The 24,490-nt window shown below is 41.8% G+C and overlaps 1 protein-coding gene across 1 annotated transcript; it reads right to left on the bottom strand.

Annotated features, from left to right (window-relative positions):
• Positions 1-3,235: 3,235 nt before the first annotated feature.
• LOC134530633 (cell death abnormality protein 1-like) lies at positions 3,236-24,234 on the bottom strand. Its single transcript, XM_063365642.1, has 11 exons — positions 24,171-24,234; positions 20,775-21,196; positions 19,922-20,311; positions 18,130-18,337; positions 15,944-16,239; positions 12,928-13,122; positions 11,558-11,750; positions 10,173-10,378; positions 7,896-8,108; positions 4,314-4,337; positions 3,236-3,589 (listed from the first exon to the last, which is right to left on the bottom strand). Exons 2-11 carry the CDS (start codon positions 21,160-21,162, stop codon positions 3,582-3,584), a joined length of 2,121 nt encoding a protein of 706 aa, XP_063221712.1. The 5' UTR covers positions 21,163-21,196; positions 24,171-24,234; the 3' UTR covers positions 3,236-3,581.
• Between the last annotated feature and the right edge of the window lie 256 nt (positions 24,235-24,490).

Genomic DNA, 24,490 nt, shown 5'->3' with positions numbered 1-24,490 from the left:
TTCCAAAATGTTACCGTTAATGCAGTATCTAAATACAAAAGATAACTTATCTGTATGGGAAACATCAGGTGTAGAATCAACTATCAGTGAATAATATTTGGCCTTTCTAATCTCATTTAGCATGTGTTTCCGAACTTCGTTGCCCATTAGCTCAATGAATTCTTCACATATATCAGAAGAAAGATACGATACATGACCTTTTCCTTTGTTCCCATGTATCCTTAAATGTTCCTGTAAAAAAGGATCAAACTGAGCAAGGAGTTCCGAAATTCCTAGGTAATTACCATTACGAGGTGATCCAAGCATATGATTATCACCACGAAAAGGAAGACCACGACTGCACAAAAATTTTACAACTGCCACTACTCTAACAAGAACATTTTTCCAGTAATTTTTCTCAGTCACTTGTGCATCTGAATGTGATGAAATTGACATTTTCTTATTTTTTCTTGAAACCCATTTTTAAGAACATGTTTTGTGTTCAATACTGTTTTCATGCTCCCTCAATTTTTCTTCTGTTTTATTCCAATTAGAAAAACCATTTACAAATGTTGATTGTTTATAATTACTGAAAAGTTTGCACGCAAAGCAAAACACATTTCCCGTACATTTAGAGTACAATAACCATTTTCTCTCCTGTCACTCTCCATTTTCAAGAACTCTCACAAATGCAGATGATGTTAGTTTACGAGTACATTTTGGATATTGCCTAGCAGAAGCTGTGTAGTCTCCATCATTATTACTAAAAACAGTCCGGCCCCTTATCAACAAAATAACTAATCATTTCGTCAGTGATATTGCCAGGCCATGCCGCAGGATCTTGCTGGATTTCTTCTATTAACACTGCACTATCAAACTCTACACTTCTTTCAGTCCTAGCACAGTTTCTAGAAGTTATGGGAATTTCTGGAGTTGTGTTAATGAGAATACAATTATTTATTTTAGTTACTTCTGTGTTTTCTTTAACTTTATCAGAGCTTGAAAGTGGTAAAGTCAAAGGCAACTTACCATCACAATCACATGGTTCTAGTGTTTGAGGAGGTTCATGGACCGGCGTCGATGTCGGTGACTTACTCAGTAGTTATAAATAAAACCATACAAGTTATAGCACGGTGTGCTTTTATTGTGGAATCATGCTTTACAAAACTAAATGAATAGGTATCTAAATTTAAAGACAAGTTATTATTACGCCAGATATAAAATGGGAATTCACTTTAAATAATGATATATTTTTTGGATAAAATTTGAGGCCCCCTTGAATGTGAGGCCCGGGGCAAATGCCCCTTTTGCCCCCCCCCCCCCCTAGACGCGGCCCTGGTCTGACGGAGTCACGTCACAATATTAATAGCTTTTATTTCATCAACTATACTACGAGTAGCTAAATCTAAAATGGCATTTTGTATATCTTTTGACATATACTTGGCATTTGCAGGCATATTTTTAAGATACGAATTAAATTGTTCATTTTCTTAACCCACTAACTTGACCAATCCATGCAAATTCCCAGAATTACTTCTAGAAATGGCACTTTACTATCCTCTTCTTCATTTGAATCATAACTATAGCCAAAATTTTCTTATATGTTATTAATTTGAACCTCCCTATGTCCTCTCAAAGCAATGTTCTGGCATGCACAAAATAACAAGTGTCTTTAATGTGTTCCTATTATTTTGTATTGTTTGTGCTACATGGGTATTACGAGTAAAATTTTTGAACTTGCAAGACACATTTGTATTTATTCCACACTGCACTCACACTTTGGCAGTCCATTTAGTGGGCATAATGTGAGTTTAATGACTAATATAATATGACCATTAAATGTTACAATTTATTGGCAGTCTTTGTTGGTTGGTTTACTTTAGTCAGCCAGTGCTGTAAATGAAAGTTGAAGGGGTCGGACTCGGTGTTCCAAAGCTGTGACTCGACATTAGTAATAATTAAGGTTGAAAGTTCCTGACCGGTGAAGGCACAGTTATTTAAAAAAAAAAAAACTTTTCACTGAAGTCGGCTGGTACCCAGTCTCATAAGCTTGTGACTAGACGGTGCTGTGGCATGGCAGTTAAATTAGCGTGGCTGGTTTAGGCCCTATCTTTTAAATTGGCCTGGGACACTTGGCGAATCAAGTTTAATAAACTGTTTTGGATGTGAGTATAAGTACCAGCAGGGTGGACTCAGGGGGTGATAGGGGTAGTGTATCCTCCTCCTGCCGCCCCCCCCCCCCCCCCAAGATATCAATAAATTTGTAAAATATCAGTGACAACAGTACCTATATTACTGTGTAAGAATCCATGTTGCCTATGGCTACTACTGAAGGCCCATATGTCAGTGCGAAAGTGTTATTAGTAATGAAAGTTTATTTAATACATATATTTATTTTTTTCTATCTATTTTTCAAATAAACCCCGCCCCCATCATATTCCTGTATTCGCTTATGATTACCATAATGAAGACTCAGGACAGTAAAGTTAAAGATTCCCCCTTGGAACAGAGCATCTGCCCCAGGCCTAATTTGTACAAAGGGTAGACTATAATTAATTATTACCCAATATGATTTGCCTACTTCCCTTTAAATAAACATAATGTATTCACCATTGGACTTAAAGCCTTGAAAGTTTTTAATAAGCAATGACTATTATTAAGTTTTAAAAGTACAAGTCAAGCTGGCGCACATACTCTTGGTGATGTTAAGCTACTGTGGAAAAGGCTGGAATAAATGTTCACAATCGAATCAGTTCTCCAGCCGATGGGCATGGTTCAGAACTAGAATCTGCAGCAGTCAGGTGTAATGACGGCAGTTTTCGTGAGCGCCTTCAGTTACACTGGCTCTTGTCAGTAGCAGAGTGAAGTGAATTCCTCAGCATTGTCCAGGCTAGAGATAGCATCACTGGCATTGATTAGGGTTGGTGAGGTGGAACTTGTGACATCGTTGACTAACTTAAAATATACAAATATCTGAGGAAGCCTTTAATTTTTTGTAAATATCCAACAGTTGTACAGCTGTCCCTGGGTTCAATGATACAATCAAGCAACATTTCAAAGTTTTGTTCTTGGATGGACATTAACTCTTTTATGCCATATGCATGCGACTTTACAATCATGGTGGCATGAGTCATAGTTGGAATGATGGGGTCCGATGAAGGAACCCTGCAGCCACGAGCACCTGCTCTATCAAAGCCTATAAGCAGGCGGAAAATTGTTTTTCAGGTCATCCTTTACGGAAGAAAATTCAATAGCATTAAGTTTCGAATTAATTTATTAGTTCACTCACTGTCGGCCTGCAAACACTGTGCACATATGTAGTATAACATTAAAATGCATTTTGGTCACTATACTACTGGGACAGAACCAAAGGTAAGCCGATGACTAAATGTTGTGCTTTGTGCAAAAAACATTCTCTTATAATTTGGTAGTAAAATGCATTCATTTATGTTTAAAAAAAATCCCACTACAATGTATATTACCATGTTAAAAACTTGTCCAATTTTTTTTTTTAATTTAAAATGTTGTTGATATCCATACAGCTTTGGGCTATCCAGATTCACACAAGTTTGACCTGTTTCTTCTGTCTTCGAAGTCATGCTTCATGGACCTGAAATCACAAATATTATGGATCTCAGGATTTATATATAACTAAGTCTCGAAACAACTCATAACATTAATTGTATTAGTTGTTATTTTGGTTAAATAAACTAGGCTAAGCTAAATATAAATCAATGACCAATGAGATTTTGGATGCAATATTGACAAAGTGATTTAAGAAAAAGAAACTATCAAGCAGTTCTTGATTAATAAGAATGTTGCCCGAAAGTGCATAGCTTAATAAAGAAAGTCCACATATGGAACATGTGTAGGCCTATGTTTATGATTTCACTGGTGTTGAATGAGGAATAGTTGTTGGTCAGTCGCAGCCAACTCTGCGAAAAAGCGAGGGACCATGGATTCCTTGTTGGTTGGTTAATGTGCTGTGCTATCTTCCCCTTCCCTTTAACCCACCAACCTCGTTATAACTTAATAGAGAACATACTCTGCCACATTCCTACTTTTAGATATTAATTCCAACTATTTGCAACAAGACAACATGTCATTAATCTAAGCTTTTCCAAACTGTTTTCATCTGGCATCGGGCACATACCATCACGTCAGCTTTGCTACCCACGAGACCACTTTAGAAAAAAAATCTGATGGTTTTGAAACTGGTGGGACCAGAACCTGGGCATAATTTTACACGTTAATCATAAATAGTGTGGTCACACAACTGCAATACTTTGGTACTTAATAAGAAAAATAAATCATTAAAACATTGTGCAACTTACACTGTTGTGAAGTATTCTGGTACTCTGAAACAAACAAAAATATTTTTAGTAGGCTACATATTTTCGAAGGGATTTTGCAAAAAAAAAAAAAAAATTACAATATACAGTATTTAAATTTTGTACCTTAATGTGTGTTTAAATGTTGTGATAATTGTGGTTTAAACCTGTTTAAAAGTATCAAAATAGTATTTATTTTGTAAGTAGTGTATCGAAAGTTGTCAAATAAAATAAGTAGACAAAATCATAAAATATATTCAGATTAATATGATTTACCACTGCGAAATTTTTTCTTAACTCATTAAAATATTAATAAACAGTGGCGCGTGTTTTTTTAATCTCACTTGTAAATGCGTCGTTAAAATGATTTGGGCAGTGGCAAACGATTTGTTTCAAAGACTTAGCTCTTGTCATTCCAGTGAGAAATGCGTAAAGTATGGTGTCCTTTAATTTACAGCACTATCATTCAATCACTGTTCATATTCAATCTTAGTATAGTGATAGAGGGTATTATCTTAACGTATCGTGTATAAGAGTACGGAGAAATAAGCGTCATCATTGTTGTAAGAATCGTCCATTTCTGAAATTCTCTGCATTTCATTCTGTTCGAAACAGTAAACTATGTAAATGAAGCTTATGTATGCATATGTATGTATATGTTATATGCACACATGCTATATACACACACACAAAATCTTATATCAGCTCAAAGCCTTCGAAAGCCATTCAGTCAGTTTGTGCCTTTCAGCATCGGCGAATGAATCCCTTGTGCACTAGACCATGTGAAACTGATGCACATGATTGGTTGTGGCACTCATTTAATTGATTAATTGTGGTTTTACTTCTCATGACGACAAGGTCATTAGAGAATGCATACACCGTGCATGTCAGAGAAACTGGGGAAGGAATTTTTCATGGGAGATTGTGAGAAACATTGGCAACATTCACCTGGGTGATGTCGTCAAACCATGAAAAACTAAAATCAGGACGCATGTGCCGATATTCTAACCCGGGTCCTCCTCCTACGAGTCCAGCGTTTCATCGCTGCGTCACCTCGCTCATTAGTTGTTTCCTTCCAATGTGGTGGGCATGCGGGCATCGAAGACCTGCTTCTGCTCAATCTCAACTGTTGTGCACCGCCATCTAATGAAAATGAAGAAATATCTGTAGATCTGTCAATAATTCCGGTGTCCGGGCTGAGTAGAGGTTTCCTGTGTCTTGTCGAATTAAAAGTAGCAGAGATCGTAAAGGAACTACGCTATGTTGGTTTCAAAAGTTTCAAGGCCATGAAATTTTAAATATTTTAATTGACGTCGTAGTAAAGCCCTGCCCCACCTCTTCAGCAGCAGCCGCTGGCGGAACGCACCCGCTCGCCTGCCCACGTAAGTAAAATATGCGACTGGCATAACCCAGTGTGTTTGTGACGACCACTTATAATCCATCGACCAAACACTTCAGTGGTCACGTGATTAAATCAATAATAACCCAGTCTTGCCCACAGAGGAAAATGCGACGTAAGACATGGGGCACCGAGGTAAATATATGCCCTTAATTCACCTTGAGGCCTTGTGCCTTAATTAATTTCTACTGTCATCTGAGTGAATTACGTATATATAAGAGCGCCGAATATTAACATATTAGTTACAGCAAATTACAAACAAACTATAACTTGATTTAAATTTTTGAAATAACTATTTACTTTAAAATTAACCACAGCATTTTTGGGCCTTTAGCCACAGAAATTTATGTAATAAAAGTTTAATGCATATCATCCTTAAGTTATCATGTAACATTATTTACCTTTTTTGATGTGTTACATAATAACTGTCGGTATACGGCATTTGGTAGGAGTAATTTCATAAGTGGAATGGAAGTCGTATATGGAACGGAAAAGTGTAACCATGGTACTGCCATCTATAACGGATGGCGCGAACTGAAATTCACAAAGCCAAAGGAAAAATTTGTAGTATTAACTGTTTAATGAATTTTAGCAAAATGAGCAGTAGGTATTTTAATACAATTACTTGTCGAAAATTAGGCCCATAGTCGGGGTATATAGCGTTTGTCAATTATTTTTTGTTTTAATCGGAACCGTTTCATTATATAGTTTCAAATTTCAGTTTGCGAGTAAAATGATTCAATAGTTGACGCAGCCGCACCTGCAGCAAATTCTAGCTGCGGATGCGGAAACTACGTATGATTCGTGTCCAGTAATGTAGTTGAAAACACAATTTATGTAATGTGGTGCGTGTTAAATATATTTAACACGCACCACATTATTTTAAAGAATTCGATGTTAAATTTGTGTCCATGTTTCGTTTTATAAGTGTATTTGCAATATGAGTAAACATGCAAGTGCTATTTACCGAGATTAGATGTTACACATCTCTGGCGAGTATTGATAGTCTCGCTCACATTTTTTTTTTTTCCACGGATTTGGCGTGAGGTGATGCTATCCCCTCCCTCACAACAGCTCCCACCGGCAGTCCTCATTAAGCCGCGTGCAGGGCCGGGCACTCTGTCCCTTCGGGAGCCTTCATCTTTGATTTATGAGTACTTCATTCTGGTAAATATAATTTGAACTTGTCCCCGGGTCATTCTGCAGTGCAGGAACTAACCCAACCACTCCCCGAGGTTATCCATTTACGGGACTGGCCGACTCCAGCGATCATGTATTTTGTTACAGTATAAGTCACGCATACGTCTGCCGGTATCAGCAACACCATTCACTAATGTAACGTAGAATCGCAGCCCTGACAGCCGAGCCCGATCCATGGTTACAATTGAACAAACGGGATTGGTCGTCTTCAATCTAACCCTAATTAAGACTGCCGCTAGAACCAGTTACTTAGTATAACGTGTAATTTGTCTTAAGGAACAACAACGCAACTTGTCAGCATGGACTACGTCTGTATACTGGTAATTACGTGTCAACAGCAATACGAGTTTTGCAAAACGTCTTCAGTCATTCACAAGTTCGTCATTAAGAATAGTCAGGGATCAGTGTACTATGCTGGCCAGGGACTGTGCACCGGTGAAATAACTATATTTCTTATTCAGCTATCTACAACCGACGAGCTTATTGAGCCACGTTGGGGCTGACGACCCACGAACAGCCTATATCTTTGGCTAGATAATTGAGCTAACCTGGCACTCCCAGACTCATCAAATTATTTATATATTTTAATATTATAAATGTTGGCTCTGTTTGACCATATGACATAATAAGTATAATGCTTTGTAAGTAATAGTGACCGAATGCTACAAAAAGTTGGGGTTTGGAAGTGATATTTTTCTTTCTTTCAGAATGTATCCAACTGTAGTATGAAAATACACTATTTTATGGTTTTAGAAATATCAACGTATAGTAAAAGAACATGTACTAAAACCTCTAATAATTAGTGATAGTATACATAATATTAATTTTAATGTTAACAGGCCGGGAGGTATCAATCTGGCAACAGTGGGCATAATGTTCTCTGAAGTGTAATCTAAGCGTGAGCCAGACTACAGTAGTGTAACCGAGGCTGTTGTACGAGGTAGAGGGTGTGAGGAAGGGAGAACATGGGGGAGGGAGAGACTCACTGGCGCGCAGGTAGTACTCGACGTGGCGGAACAGCTTGAAGTCGCTCATGGCGAAGAAGAGCTTGGAGCCGTCGGTGTGCGTGGACGAGATGGGCTCCAGCTGCCGGCGGTCGAAGTCGGCGACGGCGATGGAGAACACCACGTGGCCGGCGGCCCTGAGGCCGGCAGCGGCCGGCGCAGGGTCCGTCTGGCTCTGGCCGTCCGTCACGATCACTGCGGCAGGCGCGACCGGCGGGGATCCGCGAGGGTTCTGTCGGGGACAAGTCTGAACACGTCCGTGCAGACACGCGACTTGCCCTTGCCACACGTCGTCAACGTTGCGTTCGTTCACAAAAACAGTTCAATGATTTTTATACATTATTTAATTAGTATTTAGATGTAAAACCTATAAAAATTCACAATTAAACCCGTTCAGTCAATTCGCAAGGACTATCTAATGTTAATTTTTTTATTGAAACTAAACTATTTTGTTTTATTATGTGTGATAATAATCTTGCGCTATGATTATAAGTAATTTTATATAATAATAAATCAAATAAAGATAATATTTATTTACTTATTTCATAGCCATAAAGTATATTGTCCACTATAATATAGGTACACCTTAACCTACTCATTCAAGGTTTGATTAACTCCATTCATCATTGAGATATAAATGGTACACTCCATCAGTGGACAAATAGACTGAAAAGGTTCAGTAAACACTAAACACTAACTGCATTGTATTTAGAACAAACTAAGCAATGCAATATTTTATAACCTAATCATCGTACCACTTGCGTTCGCAATTACACTCGATTTCGACTGTTTTGTTGGCAGATTACTCGTTCAATTAAGGACTCAAAAATAAACTGTGTACATGGTATATTTCCATATTAAATCTGTTGTATTTATCTGTTTTACGTTTATGTTTACATTTCTCTTGACAGGCCTGGATGGCTCTGTACCGGTCATAAACATTCCATTCGCGTGCATCCCTGGTGTAAAGGATGAACAGCCTCTGACCTTGGTATTGGCTGATGAGCACACTAAAGTGGGTTCCGTTTGTACAGAACAGTTGAGTCTTGTCTGGAGCGAAGAGAATCCACAATATAAACGTGGGTACAGTGACTAGCCGTGATAAAAGCAGCTACGGAGAATGTATGTGGGTGACCTGCGTCCTCTCAAGAAACGAATCTGCTCAAAAATGGTGCGAGGTAAGCGATGTGGTCACTCATCACCGTGGTTAGATTATGATTTTTTTTCATGTGTCTAACACTACATAGAATTAAATGCAATAAAGCTCATTACTTCACTGCACACACGCTAGCAATATGTAGAATGCATTATCTCCAGGGGAAAAACGTCTTTGACATTCTATACACCAAGAGCAAGGCGTTGAGCACTCCGTAATTTGCGCTTAATTCTGTTCAGAATATGCTTCGCAATGGCGCTGTCCAACGAATAAAAACCGGAGTAACGACTTGTTCATTGTTTGGCAGAACAGGCAAATGATTGAATTAAAAAAGTTTATTAACATTCTTAAATTTGAGGTTTTTTTTTTATGTCTCCGTAGCTCTGAACGCTAGGCGGTCGCCTACAAACATAGACTAATGATGATACATAACTTCTGGTCTGGTCAACGTGGGATAATGAAGATAATGTAAGTTTGCAAGCAACCATACCGCAAGTTGCCTGAAGTTAACATTGGAAAAATAAATAATCGAAGACGGCCCGACAGGTGTGCAAGCCCGTGTCGTCTGACATGAGAACCAAGTGCCCCATCACTGTGCCACTTCGCTCAGTTTAATTTTACATACAAAGTATTTCACTGTTCTAGTCACCAATTTAATAATGTACCAGCTTTGTGTGCCATGACACATGTTTTTGAAAGATTTGCTGGCAAATAAGCCGTTCAATGTATGGAGGTAAGAATTTAAGAAGTGTGTGTGTGTGTGCGTGTGTGTGTACAATCTAAATCATGCTAATAATTGAAGTCAAAATTAAATCCACCCTCCCCCTCCTTTTTTCACCAACCGACCCTCGAGGATAGCAAAATGTAGTTTGATGATGATTTCTGTTTTTTTTGTTCATATTTGTTTAGTATTTTCTTCCTCTCCCCCCCCCTCCCCTCACACATTGATGCCATTTTTGTTATCCTCCCTAGCTTCTAGCATTAGCCTTTATGCAGCTACGGCTTGTTTTGCTTATTGCGGTAACCAGAGTGACTTCAACTTTAAGAGACACCCACTGAGTAGGCGCGGTCTCTCACAGCCGAGCACAGAGCTGCCAACTCACGCACGAGAGTCTTCCTGGGCGGCGAAGTGGCGTTGATCTCGGCGGCCGCCAGCTGCAGAGCGGCGGCCAGGTCCGTGTTGCCGCCGAAGAACGAGACTCGCCCCAGCTGCGACGCGAAGTCGCAAGTCGAGGTCTGCTGCAGGCCGATGTCCACCTCGGCGTCCGTGCTGAACGTGATCACGCCGGCGGAGCGGTTCTCGGACAGCCTGGGAGCCGGAACACCACACACACACACCCGTCTGCAGGGAACACGCTTTCTTCGTCTTTTTTTTACTGCCATTCACGCACCAGTATGGCCACCGTTCTTACAAGTTTTAGTTCACGATCGTGATTCATGCTCCTCGTTAGTAGGTTGGGACATAAAATAGCGTTACTACGCTTAAATACACCCACTTTCCAGACCTAAACACATCGGGGTTTCTGCAGTGAACAGCAGTCGACACAATGGTAAACAAACGGTCGACATGTCACGTGAAACTTTTACTGCTCTCACCTTCCGTCACTTGCTTCACCCCCTTGTCCAAAAACAGACCGCTACATATGCACTGGTCCATCAACTGAGGGAGTGGCGGATGCTTAGTTTCCAGAATCTTGGAGTTATTCATTGAAATGTTGCCTCAGCAATTCCCCCCCCCCCCCCCTAACCTTGCTAAAGCTAACAGTATTTATTTGGGATGGGTTTGGGTTAGGGAATATCAAGTGCGTCTCAGGCCGAAGCCTATACGCCTGATCATGCTGGGTTTCAGCCATGCAGAAAGAGTAGCATCACGCGCGCGAGTAAACTGTCATGATAGTTACAATAGGTCGTGAAAACTGCAGGGTCGTCTCCAGGAAGACTTCTAGGGAAAAGATTTAATACAAAAAAGGAAGCTGTAAAGCATAACATTAAATAAGTCAGATATTGGCCTTGAAATTATTACCAAATTTGTGATTCAAAGCTAACTAAAAGTTCAGATGTTCAGGGTTTTATTCCTAGTCGGGTCAGTTGGTATTTATTAATTGTAACAGCTATGGTGGCATGAAAATTCTGGCCATTAGCTTCTCTTCCTGGGGATGTCGAATGATGTGGCACTGATTTAGCGCTAGTAGGAAACATGGTGAAGACTGTCGTGACTCGGAGGCTTTTCTCGACGTAATCCCGATCCTCCAAATTCTGTTTCTGTTCCTCACCCATATCATTTCACACTGGCACTCCTTGGGCTATCCATAGATGAAAAGTCTGCTCTATTTCATACCAAACTCTCGTCTTTTAGAACACAACCGCGGGGGAACAATTTAAAAAAAAAATTTACACGCTGCATTATGTTCGTGTTTGATGATCGCAATAAGACCTCAAAAGCAAGACACGCGAGACGTAACCTGTGGAAGATCACGCGCCAACTCACGGAAATCCTTTCACCAAGTGGTCCACCAAGTTCTTCTGCGCCTGGAAGTTCTCAGATTTGCCGTTGACGAAAAACTCGGGATCCACACTCAGGGACTCGTCCAGGAGAAACATGATCCCTGCTCTGTCCTCGCTCAGCCTGTCCAGAGTCTCGTTCAGCTTCTTGTCCACGGCTTCTGCGAGTTCGTCCGGCGCTGCAGCAGAGACACGGGTACTTCTAACACGAGTATCACATGTCATGCGTGCTGTGGTTTAGGCATGCAAAGCTACATGACTACATACACTTCCAACATAAGACGCGAGCGCATTTTGGGAACCTCACATATGAAGCGAGGGGGAACTGGGGCGAGACACTGGCCCCGCCTTCCGGAGGACGTGGTTTAGATTTCCGGTTCGGCCAACCTGATTTCGGTTTCCCATGTTCTGCCAAAATCACTCCATGCAAATGCTGGTATGCCATGGTCAAATTAAACACAAGACAAGCACGACTACGGAAGCAGCACATACAACCCCCATCATACGAAGCCTCACGGCTATCTTCTTGTGTCTTGTACAAATTTCTCAACCGACTTTAGGGACTTTTACAAAAAAAAATTTTCTTGCAAATAAGCAAATCAATTGAAATTATATATTTTTTCTATCTTTATTTATGCTCCGAGAATTATCATCGTAGTTTTGCCATTCATTCGGTACGATAAAAATGAAATGGTACGATATTTATGATATGATATTTATGATATGTAACATTTTTATTGATGTGTCACATTTTAGCTATTGGTAAACGACATTTGGTGGGAGTAATTTCGTGATTGCGACGGAAGTCAAGGAACGTAAACGCGTAATCGCGGTGATGCCATCTGTGGCTGATGTTGCGAACCAATTTTCACACAGACAAAGGATAACTCTATAGTATTAACTGTCCAATAAATTTTAACAAGGTGAGCAGTGTTATAATAAAATTCCTTCTCGAAAATTAGGTACAAAGCAATTTTTTTCAAGTCTTTTCCGTTTTTATCGGAGCTCCGGCAGAATATACTAGCGGCGGGCATGTGTGATTAGCGTCCAGAAATGTAGTTGAAAAGACTATTTGTTTATATTTATCTCGCTCGGCATTATTTCGAAGAATCCTGCGTCAAATTCCGTGTCCGAGTTTCGTATTAGTGTATGTATTTGCAAAATAAGAACACGCGAATTTGCTCGTTACCAAGGTTCGATGTGTAACATCACTGGCGAGTACTGAATGACTCGCTCACACGCTCGTCTGCTGCGAGTCCATTAGAGAGGGGAGAGCACAAAGGACACGGGACCGGCCGGGGTGGGGGAAGGAGAAACACGAGCGCCGCGCTGATCCAGGCGGCCAGGGGCACTCACTGTTGCACGAGGGTATGTGGTTGAGGCCGCCGGAGCCGTACCAGCCCCTGGAGGTGCAGTTGATGGCCTCGCTGCCGATGAGCTGGTAGCCGCTGTTGCACGCGAGGTGGCACCGCGCGCCCTCCTGGCCGTCCTGGGAGGTGCAGTCCTCGGGCTCCCACCGGCCCCGCTCGTTCACCGAGATCTGGGGACACGCTGCGCACGAGGCCTCGTCACTGGGACCATTGAGGCGAGCAGAGAAGCGGAGACCAGTCAGGGCCGGTGCAAGGCAAATTGGCGCCCTAGGCGAAAAACCTTAATGCCGCCCCCCCCCCCCCCGGCCGGACACCCCAAAATAATTTTCCTTGCCTCAAAATACATCACGTAAGCCTAATATTTTGTCAACAATCAAATGTAAGCAGGCTTGTGTTTTTTTTTTCTTTTTTTCTTATTACAAATCATAAACAGGTCACCGTGGACTTTAAATAGTTACTTATATCAATATAAACATTCCAAACTGTAACAAAAATCCATTTTCATCTAGTTTCAATAATCGTTAAACATATTATATCAGCTGTTATGTGTCGTGCTGCGCCGCCCCCGGCTACTTGGCGCCCTAGGCGGTTGCCTAGTTCGCCTATATGGACGCGCCGGCCCTGAGACCAGTTGCCAACAAGTAGTTTGTAATACTACTACAACACGTGGCTATGGTTTATTTTTTGAGATAATATTGAGTATATCTTAGAAAAATAGCGCATAATTTTATATTTTAATCGCTGTTTCATTCAAGAATATTTTTTTTTTCAAGCCACGGAAAAGATAATCGAATATTCTATAGTTGAATAATATTTTGTTTTATTATGCTTATTAATGTACGCAGTTATAATTACTGGAAAGCTATTCAAGGAACGGTTAACAAAATAACTTTAACTATATGAGGTACTGGGGCAGCAAAAAGCATAAATCCCCGGGTATGAATCCGAACCGAATATTACTGCAAAAACTATGCAGTGATATTGTTATTTTTTAAAAAAATGTACAAATCTACAAATATCTGTAAGTTTACATTAATATTTCTGTTCCATTTACAAAAAAAAATATACAGAAGATGGTTGGATATGCTATATTAATAATACGTATTTAATAATAAAATAATACTTAATACCTACACATTATTAATGTAGCTGACCTTTCTTAACCAATCTTTCATTATATTTTTTATTATATTTTTTTCCCCCTTATAGAAGCCGCTACTCTGCAGACACTCCTCACCCGAAAATAAATACTTTTTTACACGGTTTTAGAACAAGGATCAGTTTGTTTGTTCTGTTCGTAGTGCTATCTACTGAAGAAAGTCTAAGATTCACACATCAGTTACAAGCTCGAAAAATTTGCTTTCGTGCAGTTTTATAATTTTGCTACTGAGAAATATACAAATTATTTTACAGTATTAATGGTTACTGGCCGAACACAACCAACCCTTCACTTAGCTATGATTTCCTGAACCTGCGTAAAAAAATAAAACTAATTCCGATATTGAAAAACATACGGACATGTAAATGAGGACGTGTACGTGCTGATCTTAACTTTCTCTCCAATGAAATAGGTGTTTGCACAATCGATTTATATAGGCTATGCCATCAAATGGTTCGCAGCCTGTCGCTGCCATTGTCAGTAAGCTGGGATTTTCTGTCGTCTGGATGTCGCTAGTCACCTTAGGGTAACATTTTCCTGATAGCATTCTGAAGATGGCGACATCAAAGTGTACCGAAACGTTGGTGAAGTGTGACATTCAGACACTGTTGAAGCCCAGATCATTGCCGTTTACATTGAGTTTTTTTTTAGAAATCAATTATTTAATTATTATTTGGAATTCAAATCAAGTGGCTTGAGAGCACTCTTGCGGGAGCTACAGGAGGTACTTTGCAAACAGCCGCGAGCAGAGGGATGGTAGTAGTTGAGTGAGGGTAAGAATGATATTTAGTGAATCACTGCGTCACGTTAATCAAATAACATTGGTATACACATTATATTATCTTTTAGGTTTATTAAATATGTTCACGTGTATTTCAATGTGTGTTCGTCTATTTTATTACTTATATTAAGCAATGAAACTTTTGGTAAACACGTTTACAATACACTGTAAAAAAATTGTACTTTAACAAGGAAATTCCTTGGAAACTCTGTTTCCAACGATATCGCTTGTAAAACTACAAGGCAGAGTTTTGTAAAATTACAAATGGTATGAAAATCTGCCTTACAGTTTTACAAGTGATATCGTTGGCAACTGAGTTTCATTTGCAAAATTAAAAATTTTTGAAGTGGAACTTTTTGGGCGCGATGGGAGTAAAATTTTAAGGCCTAATTTTAATGCAACGTTTTCATTGTTGTGAAACGATTTATGACGCTAAAATGTTGCGGACGGTGTAGAGAACATGCCGGGCCGCGATGCTTTGAGTGAGCTCCACGTGGTGGCGTGTGGCTCAGGTTGAACCCTGCAAAGGTGCAGGGATAGACGAGTAGCGGCGGTAGGGACCCGCCTGCGCCTGACGCCTTGCGACTTGCTGGCATCTAGTAAGTGAGTATTTGGGCAGAGGGCAACACAACGGGGTTTAAGCTTATTGTTGTGCACTGCGCCACGGGCCATATTCTCAATAAAATTGTGTTCTTTCGAAGTACATATTATTTTAATTACGTGTGTAAATCAGTATTGTTAAACCGAGTCGAATGAGTATTGTTTTAGCTGTGTAACCAAATAATTTTTTTTAAAGTAAAACTTCTTTGGGCGCGATGAGAGTAAACTTTCAATCACAATTTCAATGCCGAATTTTAATTCAACGTTTACGTGAAACAGTGTTTTGAAAGGTTTCCGACGCCAAAGAGATACAGATAGAGCACTTACGAGTCTAGGTTTGAATTGCCAAATAAGTTTCACTTCCATCACGTGTACGGAGTTACAAGCGCACGCAGTTTCAACTTGGTGAAGGAGGCGCGCGACTGTTCTCGTTAGCTCGCTGCTGCGTGGCGCGGCACTCACTGGAGCGGCAGCCGGCCTGGGCGGGCGGCTGGCAGGCCTGGGCGCGCGCGCCGAACTGCAGTCCTGGGGGGCAGGCCCCCAGGAAGGGCCCGCCGTCCCCGCAGCGGCAGAACATGGTGCAGTCGGAGAGGTGCGGCACGCTGGAGTTCCTGCCGGCGGGACAGGCCCAGGTGGTGGGGCAGGGCACGTCGTCGCGAGCCGCCTCCTCCTCGGCGGGGGCGGCGGGGGCGGCGGGGGGCGGCGGAGTGCTGGGGCGGGGCCCGCCGCACACCGCCGGGTCGGGCCGACCGCACGACCTGCACGTCTCCCGGCACATGAACCACCATCTCCTCCTGGGTTACACTTATTACTGATTACTAGAGCCACGGAATTTTCGCGCATTCTTTTAGTCGCAAGCTAGAATGCAAACCTCCAAACTGTGGCACTGTGTTCATGATTGGACCGCAGATATCTGGACACGCCCCTCTACGACCGTGAGCCAACGATGTCCAGCTAGGAGAGAAGTAAGCGAATAAGGTAGTGCCAAATAACAAGGATAAAATTGTTCTCGCTAAGAAATCAACCAATGGGAAAGTAAACATGGGTCGATCACACCTATAACATTGAATTCTAACATGAGGCCAGAGGAATCCGCGAAATTTCCGGGACTCTACTGATTACTTACACAAAAAATAACACATGCCGCATTTTCCATAGATTTATTATTTGTGCCCTTAAAATAGAATTTCAGAATAGGCCTATCACAGTTTTATATAAATCTGTACCTCGGAAGCATAAGACACTATGTCCACTTTTGGGCAAGATGCACTTTTAACCATAAACTTGACCACCGTTTGACGTTCTTTCTAGTGGCATACAACACTTAGATCTACGATATGCAAAAATTCAGATAGTTTAGATAGAGAATATTTGAGTAAATAAATGAAGCATTAATTTAAAATTATTTATACCGTTCTCATTCAAAATTTGGTTGTTTGTGACATAGTGCCTTAGGTCTCCGAAGTACAAAAATATAAACTACTTATAGCTAATCTACAAACAGGAGAAAAATATTTCTAATAATGGAGGTTTGACACGTATAGAAAAAAATACTAGCCTTTACACCATTTGTAGTAATTAATTTTATAAGATTAAGCTGTAATTCAATGTTCACAGGATATATTAATGATCATATCAAAATTAACAAAGCAGGTCGTTTTCCGGAACAGTATCAGGTGATAAGTAGATATAAGCGAATGCATAAATTAAATTGAAATGCTAAATTTTAAGATGTGTCATGTAGAAAACACTCACTACGCACGATATGCTAGGGCGGTGGTGCTCCAAGGGGACGTCATAGAAAATAATACTATGATAATATGAACACACAATATTTTGTCAACTGGTTTCAGTGAATGGTTAACTAAGCAGTGTTGCAAATAACCTTAAAATGCGAAACTCGGTCACATCGTATTATTTTATAGTTTTATTACAATTCTTTAATACAGAATTCTTTAAGATAATGCCGAGAGTGATAAATAAACCACAGTTGTGTTTTCAACTACATTTTTGATGCGAATCACACGTAGTTTCAGAACCTGCCGTTATAATTCGTTGCGGGAGCAGCGATTTTCAGCGTGAAGTTCTAAACTATATAATGAAAGGCTCCGATAAAAGCCAAAAATACTTTTGAAAATACTAAACCCCGGCTTTGGACCTGAATTTTGACAAAGGGTTTTATTAAAATAATGCCTATCTTGTCAAAATTCATTAAACAGTTAATATTATAAAGTTTACCTTTGGCTTTGTGAACTGTGAACATCCGCCACAGATGGCAGCACTGTGTTTGCACATTTTCGTTCCATGCGACTTCCGTTTCATTTACGAAATTACTCCCACCAAATGCCGTATTCCTAGCGCTAAGATGTTTCACACCAAATACACTGTGTCAGAAAAAAGAACTATTAACTGATAATATGAATGTTGGGCAGACAATGAAAAAAATAATCTCCGCTTTCATCCTCCATCCCCTTTTTCTTTCCATTTCCCTTTTTAAAATTTTCCTTCTTGACAATTGAAATGAAATTGTTGCTATGCACCTGTACGGCATGTAACCATAAAACAGAAACAATGAAGTACACACTAGTGTAGCAAACACAGCGACTACACCCGTGACCTGCCCGGCTGCCAGGGGAGTCGCGGCGGACCTGGTGCGCAGGTTGAAGTGCAGTCCCGTGGGGCAGCTGACGGTGCGCTCGGAGTCGCCCGAGCACAGCGTGACCCGGCCGCAGTCCTCCGGGTCGGGCAGGTAGACGCGGCCCGCGGCGCCCGCGGGACAGCGGCTGGCGCGCGTCGTGTTGGGCAGCGGCGTCAGCGCCGCGACGAGGCCTCCGCCCAGCGCCACGGCCGCCGGCTCTGCGCACACTCCGCGGGCTCAGCCTCGAGGCAGGCGGCGTTACTAGAGACATGCCAAATTCGCGGATTCATATCGCGATAGGCTAGCATCAAAACAACTATACCTTCGTACTGCTTCTGCGTTTGGCCCACATTTTATCCGGGGAACTGTGAGCCAATGGGAAACACTAAACCAAGAAAGTGCCGAATTACGTACAGCCTAGTTGAGACGTCTCACGCGTCAGTAGCCAATGAACAGGTGTCATTTCCGCGAGTATTTAAAGGACTGTGGAGTCTATCCTAGAGGTCAATGAATCCGCGAATTTTGCAGGTCTCTAGGTATTACGTATTCCTAGGGACCGGAAAAATTCGCGGGTTCAATGACCTCTAGGATGAACTTTATAGTTCTATGTACACTCGGTCAAATGTCACCCTCTCATTGGCTGCTGTCTTGTGAAGGTGTCCCAATGTAGCGGCCTGTGATTCGACACAGCTTCGGTTGAGAGTTTTTCACTAGCCCAGATCCTCCAGGTGAGTTGTGAGCCAATAGCCGAGGCAGCACTGAGGTATAACTATATGAATTTTAGGCTGTCGTGAAATGAATCCGCGAATTTTTCCGGTCTCTACGGTATTCCACATCGGCATTTTCAGGAAAGCCTGCTCAAATGCTGGCTGTTGGAGTACCGTTCAATGGATATTTAGAGGGCGCAGTTTACCCATGAACAGCCCCCGAGCTACTGCGATGACATAAATCACGCAAGTAACTGATTTGCGGCTCTAACCGAGTCGCCAACGTTTCGATCAACCTTGCAGTTGCAATACTCAGGGTTGCAGTAGGTAAACTGCTACCTTGAAGATGGTGACTGCATAGTTGACAAAATTTATACCCGAAAGCGGTGGTGGAAGAAGAGACGCGCCGTAGGTTCTCGCAGCAGGGTGACTCTGCCATGGTTCGCCGTTGCCTACCGCTAAGTGGACTTGAAGAGGCTAACCTAGATCGTGGGCTTTCAGGACCGGAGTCACTAACTATTTGTGGCCATCTGCGATGAGGCCACTTCTGTCTAACTGATGGTCGCAGCCATCTTAAAGGGCGATTGATTGCTGCGATGACGGCAACAAGGCAATGAATGAATCGTGAATCATGCTGGCGTATGAAACGCAAGCCCAAACACAAGAGGTTGTAAGTTGAACAATACATGCGGTGCGTTAATGCTTGCCGCGTAAGACTTAGACACACGTGGTCTCACCACAAGACGGTGATGACGGGAAACTACACTTGTCCGCACCTGACCCGTGTGTTGGCCGCGCGGTCTGTCTCACGACTGCAGTTTAGTACTCTTTTACATCTTGCAGAGCTGCTTCGTAGCTACAACATGTTGGAAAGGTTTATAAATAACGAATTAGGGATGGCAGCACTTGCTTTGGAAGAAGAAGTAGTTGTTATCGCAGAAATCGGAGAAGAATGTGGGTTCTCGGCGCATAGAAGCAAACATGTTTCGAAGGGGAGTATTGCTCGCTGCTGCCATGGGACGAAGTGCTAGCTGACCTAGTCGGGCGCGGTAACACACGGGAGTGGCACAGTGGCCGCAGCTGGCGGAGCCTCACCCGGCGGGCAGGCGGGCGGCGCGCGCGTGTCCGTCACGCGGACGGCGGCGGAGAAGAGCACGGCGGCGGGGCAGGCGCCGCTGGTGACGGCGCACCTGCAGGCGTGGCGGCAGCCGGCGAGGGGGCAGCCTCCCCCGGCCGGCGGCGGCGAGCCGCAGGTCACGAACTCGGGCGCGTCGCACAGCCCGAGGTCCGGGCTGTAGAGCTGGCCCGCGGGGCAGGCGTGCGCCTGCTCCGAGCCGTCGGCGCCGCACACCACCATCTTGGAGCAGTCGGCGAAGTGCGCCACGCTGGCCTCGCTGTTTCCGGGGCAGCTGGAGGCGTTGCCCGTCACGTTCGCCGTCAGCAGGCGCCCCACCCCGAGCCCGCCGAGCTGCAGGGCCCCGGCTTCTGCGCGCCGGAGAGCTGTCTCAACTTCACATTCGCCCTTCAAGACCACTTCCAGGAACATTATTTGAAAATACACTACATTTCAAGATGGGGTTTTCACCATTTTAACGATGCCTTAATTTCTCCAACTCCTTTTCCACCCCCTCCCCTTTTTAGAACACGTTCAGATATGTGACTCGGTGTAAGTGGCAGTAACTATACACGAAGCATCATGTCGTAATCCTTACATATCGAGATTAAAATTATATTGTTTTCAACTCATTTCATGTACATATTAGTATTCCTAAAACCAATTGTATACATAAAGATACCAAAATATTGTGTGTCTTTAATGGTGTTTTTCCAGAACTATGATTTATATTGTGGTGTATATGATTTGTAAAGCAGGAAGGGTAAAGATCTGTTTATTTACTTGAATATCCCAATGAGAAGTTAGTGGTGATCGTGACATGTCACTACTCACGCTCAGGGCAGGAGGGGCCGCTGGGCTGGCGGAACAGCTCCATCTGAGGGGAGAACTCCAGCTTGGCGGGGCACGTGGTGTTGCCCTCCTCCTTGGAGCACGAGCACAGGTAGCGACACGTGGCCCGGGGCTCGCCCGCGGAGCAGGGGTCGCGCGCCTCGCAGCCCGCGCCGGCGGGGTCCCCGCAGGCCGAGGTCCCCGGGGCGAAGTGCTGGCCCGCGGGGCAGTGTCCCAGCACGGGCTCCCCCGCCTGGCACCGCCGGAACAGCGAGCAGTCCCGCGGGTGCGGCAGGTACACTATCTTCTCCAGGACGTCGTACGGAGGGCACTGCTCGGCCCCGGAGGCAGCCCAGAGGGCGAGTAGAGCGAGGAGGGTCGCGGCTCTCATGGTTGCGTCAGCCTTGGACCTCGGAGCTGTCCCCCTGCCAGGTCCAGTCTTACGTTTTAAAACAACCAACCTCGAGACAATCCTTGATCATTTGCCTGATTGGCTGAAAGTGCTAGACGACTAGTTATCGGCACCTGATAAGTAGAGACCGGAAAAATTCGCGGATTCATTTCGCGGTACGCTAACATCCAAACAAGTGTACCTTCGCACCTCTTCTGCGACTGGCCCACATTTTATCTGGGGAACTGGTAGCCAATAGGAAACCCTCAACCAAGAAAGTGTCAACCTAGTTGAACGGTCTATGAGTCAGCAGCCAATGAACAGGTGTCAATTTCTCGGGTATGAAAAGGACTGTGGAGTCTGTCCTCGAGGCCAATGAACCCGCGAATTTTTCTGGTCACTACTGATAAGTATTGAGCGCTGAATCTGATTTAAATAAAATAATTGATTCGCTGGCCAAATAGGCCAATATTAGAACCAAATTTCTCATGTGTGTACACTAAACACATCTTTGCACCGTTAAATCTCAATGACATACGCCTATTAACAGCAATCCCTTAATAATAGCAAACTAAAGTAGTAAAAAAGTTAAAAACAATAAACATTGTTTATTCATTGTCTTTTTTATAGATACACTAACCTTGATTTGGCTCATAAAATAGTTACTGGTGTAACTATTATTGCGTAATTTCAGGTTTGAGCGTTTTCTTAATTCCGTTAAGGAACTACGCTGGATTGAAATAAAAATAAATTGTAAATAAAATAGACTACTAAAAAAATTGTCAAGTAAAGGATTTTTAAACTGGAGTAAAATATAGACAGTGACAAAGGCAGGATTAAGTTAAACTGGAAAAGGTGAGCTATTTTTTATGAGTGTCTGTAACAATAATAAGTTACTCTCTAAACACTTACTTTAGGTTAACTATATATTTTTATCTCTACTTCTCTTCCTTAGCTATTGACACGGGTTTTGGTAATTTCAAAACATATCTTGTTAATTATTAATTTTATAGCGACGGCTTCTTTTATCTCTTGATTCTGTTTACTAAATGCCATACAGCTCTAATAGTGTGAATCTTCGCTTCCAAGTGTGCTTATTTAACGTTTCGCAATGTCGCGTCGGGGAGATTTACATGCATAAAACTGACCTCTAAGGCAAAATATGGCACATTCTCTCGCTAGGCCTTATATACTGTATACTGCGAGCTTATATTAGGGCTCATATCACAAATCCATATATTGCTCATGATTGTTGAATATCATTGGGTAATCCTCCTGAACACGACTTACTCTAGTTAAAATTAAGTTTTTTGGAAAAAATTTAGAAAACCATTAATTTCTGAACATCCCTTTATTTTATCCTTCACGATTTTCTAATTCCGCCACTGTAATATAATGATCACAGTCTAAAAACTCCATGAGTTTCTAAAATTATTTCGTATTTCTATTAGGAATTGTTTAAGGTATTGTTTCATATAAAATATCGAACACTTAAAATAATAATTGTGTTCAAATTTAAGTAACCAATAACGATAGAATATACATTTAAGTACAATAATTATTATTAACTATTAAATGAAATGTTCACAACAATAAGCGTTTTCCTATTATAATAGCCTTATTTATTCATGTACCAGTTGCCTATCCATTTAGTCATAGCGGTGAATTTAAAATTTCAGTTTGGCAACTTTTTAGTTCCTATGTTTAAAAACTGCAAAATGCGACAGAAATACGTACTTAGATTTGTCGACCTCATTGGGCCTCGTACCAATTTATTTTATTTAATGTGCCCGATGCAACACAGTATCAACACAGATTCACTTGCGTATCAGTGGAACAGAATACTGGAAGTGAAATTTGAAAGTTGAGATTTTAACCCACGTGTATCCATACGCAAGCTTCACTTGAACGAGAATGTCAGCGTGGAATACAGTGGTTTAAACGGGTATTATTCTAAATCATTTCAGTCTCTTGTATAGATTTTTAATGCTTCTTAATAAATTCATAACATGACTATAGTTCATTGTTTATTTCAATTTAATTTAAACCCTAGTATAACTAAGAGCATATAAACATTTAGTATACAGCCTTTGCCGTAAAAATATTTTTTTAGCATAACGTTCATAAATTTAAAAAAAAATTGTTTTCCTAAGATAATATAAATCTTGTTTTTTTTTTAGGATATAAGCAAATCCAAATTTTTATTGATTTATGAATGATATACTCCACTAAAAATAAATAGTGTTACAACAAAGGCTGTTGCATACAAACAATTAAATGAAAACTGTATGCCTACTATGCGAGTTAACGTTCTTAATTCGTGCTAGAATTTATATATATATATATATATATATATATATATATATATATATATATAGTACTTGGGTAGAAGAACGAATTAAGCTGGATTTAATCGTTAGTTCGCCGATAGTATTTTTTGGATGCCGTATTTGTTTTCTATTCTTCCTAAATACGTGTTTCTTCGCACAAACATAGATGAAGCTAAATGCAAGCATTTCAGTCAGCCTTAAGTTGTTAGTCTAGTTTCAAAAAATTCCAAATTTGTTATCTTCAAAACAACTTTTTTATTACTTGGACCTTTAGTCCACCCAGATCCTCAAATGTCTTTTAATATTATCAATTTTTAAAAAATATAAACACTTCTTGAATTGATGTAACTGTTTATAGACGATAGCCGATATTGTTCTGTACCTCGGAGGCATATTACACTCTTTTTTTTTTTCATGCGAGCAGTTTTAAGAATTTTAGCTAAAGCCTCACTTATTGTAGTCTTACCAAAATATGTGAATTTTTATCTTATCGTAGATATCAGTGTTGTACGCCACTAGAAAGACTGTCAAACGGAGATTGAATTTATGTTTAAAAATACACGCAGCCCAAAAGTGTACATAGTGTGTTATGCGTCCGAGGTACAGAGTGAAGGTTCGTGCAGTTGCAGAAGCAGTGTAATGCAGGCAGGCTGCTGCCCGCTGAGCCGCGAGACTTACTCGAGTCACGTGCAGGAGCGGAGCGGCGGGAGCGCAGCGGGCAGTGTCTTCCCCCGAGGCGGCCGACAGACTGCCCGCGTCGCGGCCCGCAGAGGTCAGCCGAGATAGCCTTGGGGCTATGGCCCGGCTGCGAGACACGCCTCTCTCCCGGACCACCCAGCCCCCGAGTCGACTTGTCCGCGGGTCCTCGCCTCTAAATCAACATCTCGGGTAGACTCTTCTAGTTTTCTTCCAACATGCCCAGAAACTAAACAAAAAAAAAACTTCCAATCTTCAATTTAAACTAGTTGAATGTTAATAAAGACCCGCAGGCTTTCACG

The sequence above is a fragment of the Bacillus rossius genome, chromosome 3 (assembly GCF_032445375.1).
Source record: "Bacillus rossius redtenbacheri isolate Brsri chromosome 3, Brsri_v3, whole genome shotgun sequence".
NCBI classification, from domain to species: domain Eukaryota; kingdom Metazoa; phylum Arthropoda; class Insecta; order Phasmatodea; family Bacillidae; genus Bacillus; species Bacillus rossius.
This window is presented reverse-complemented; position numbering and strand designations above follow the sequence as displayed.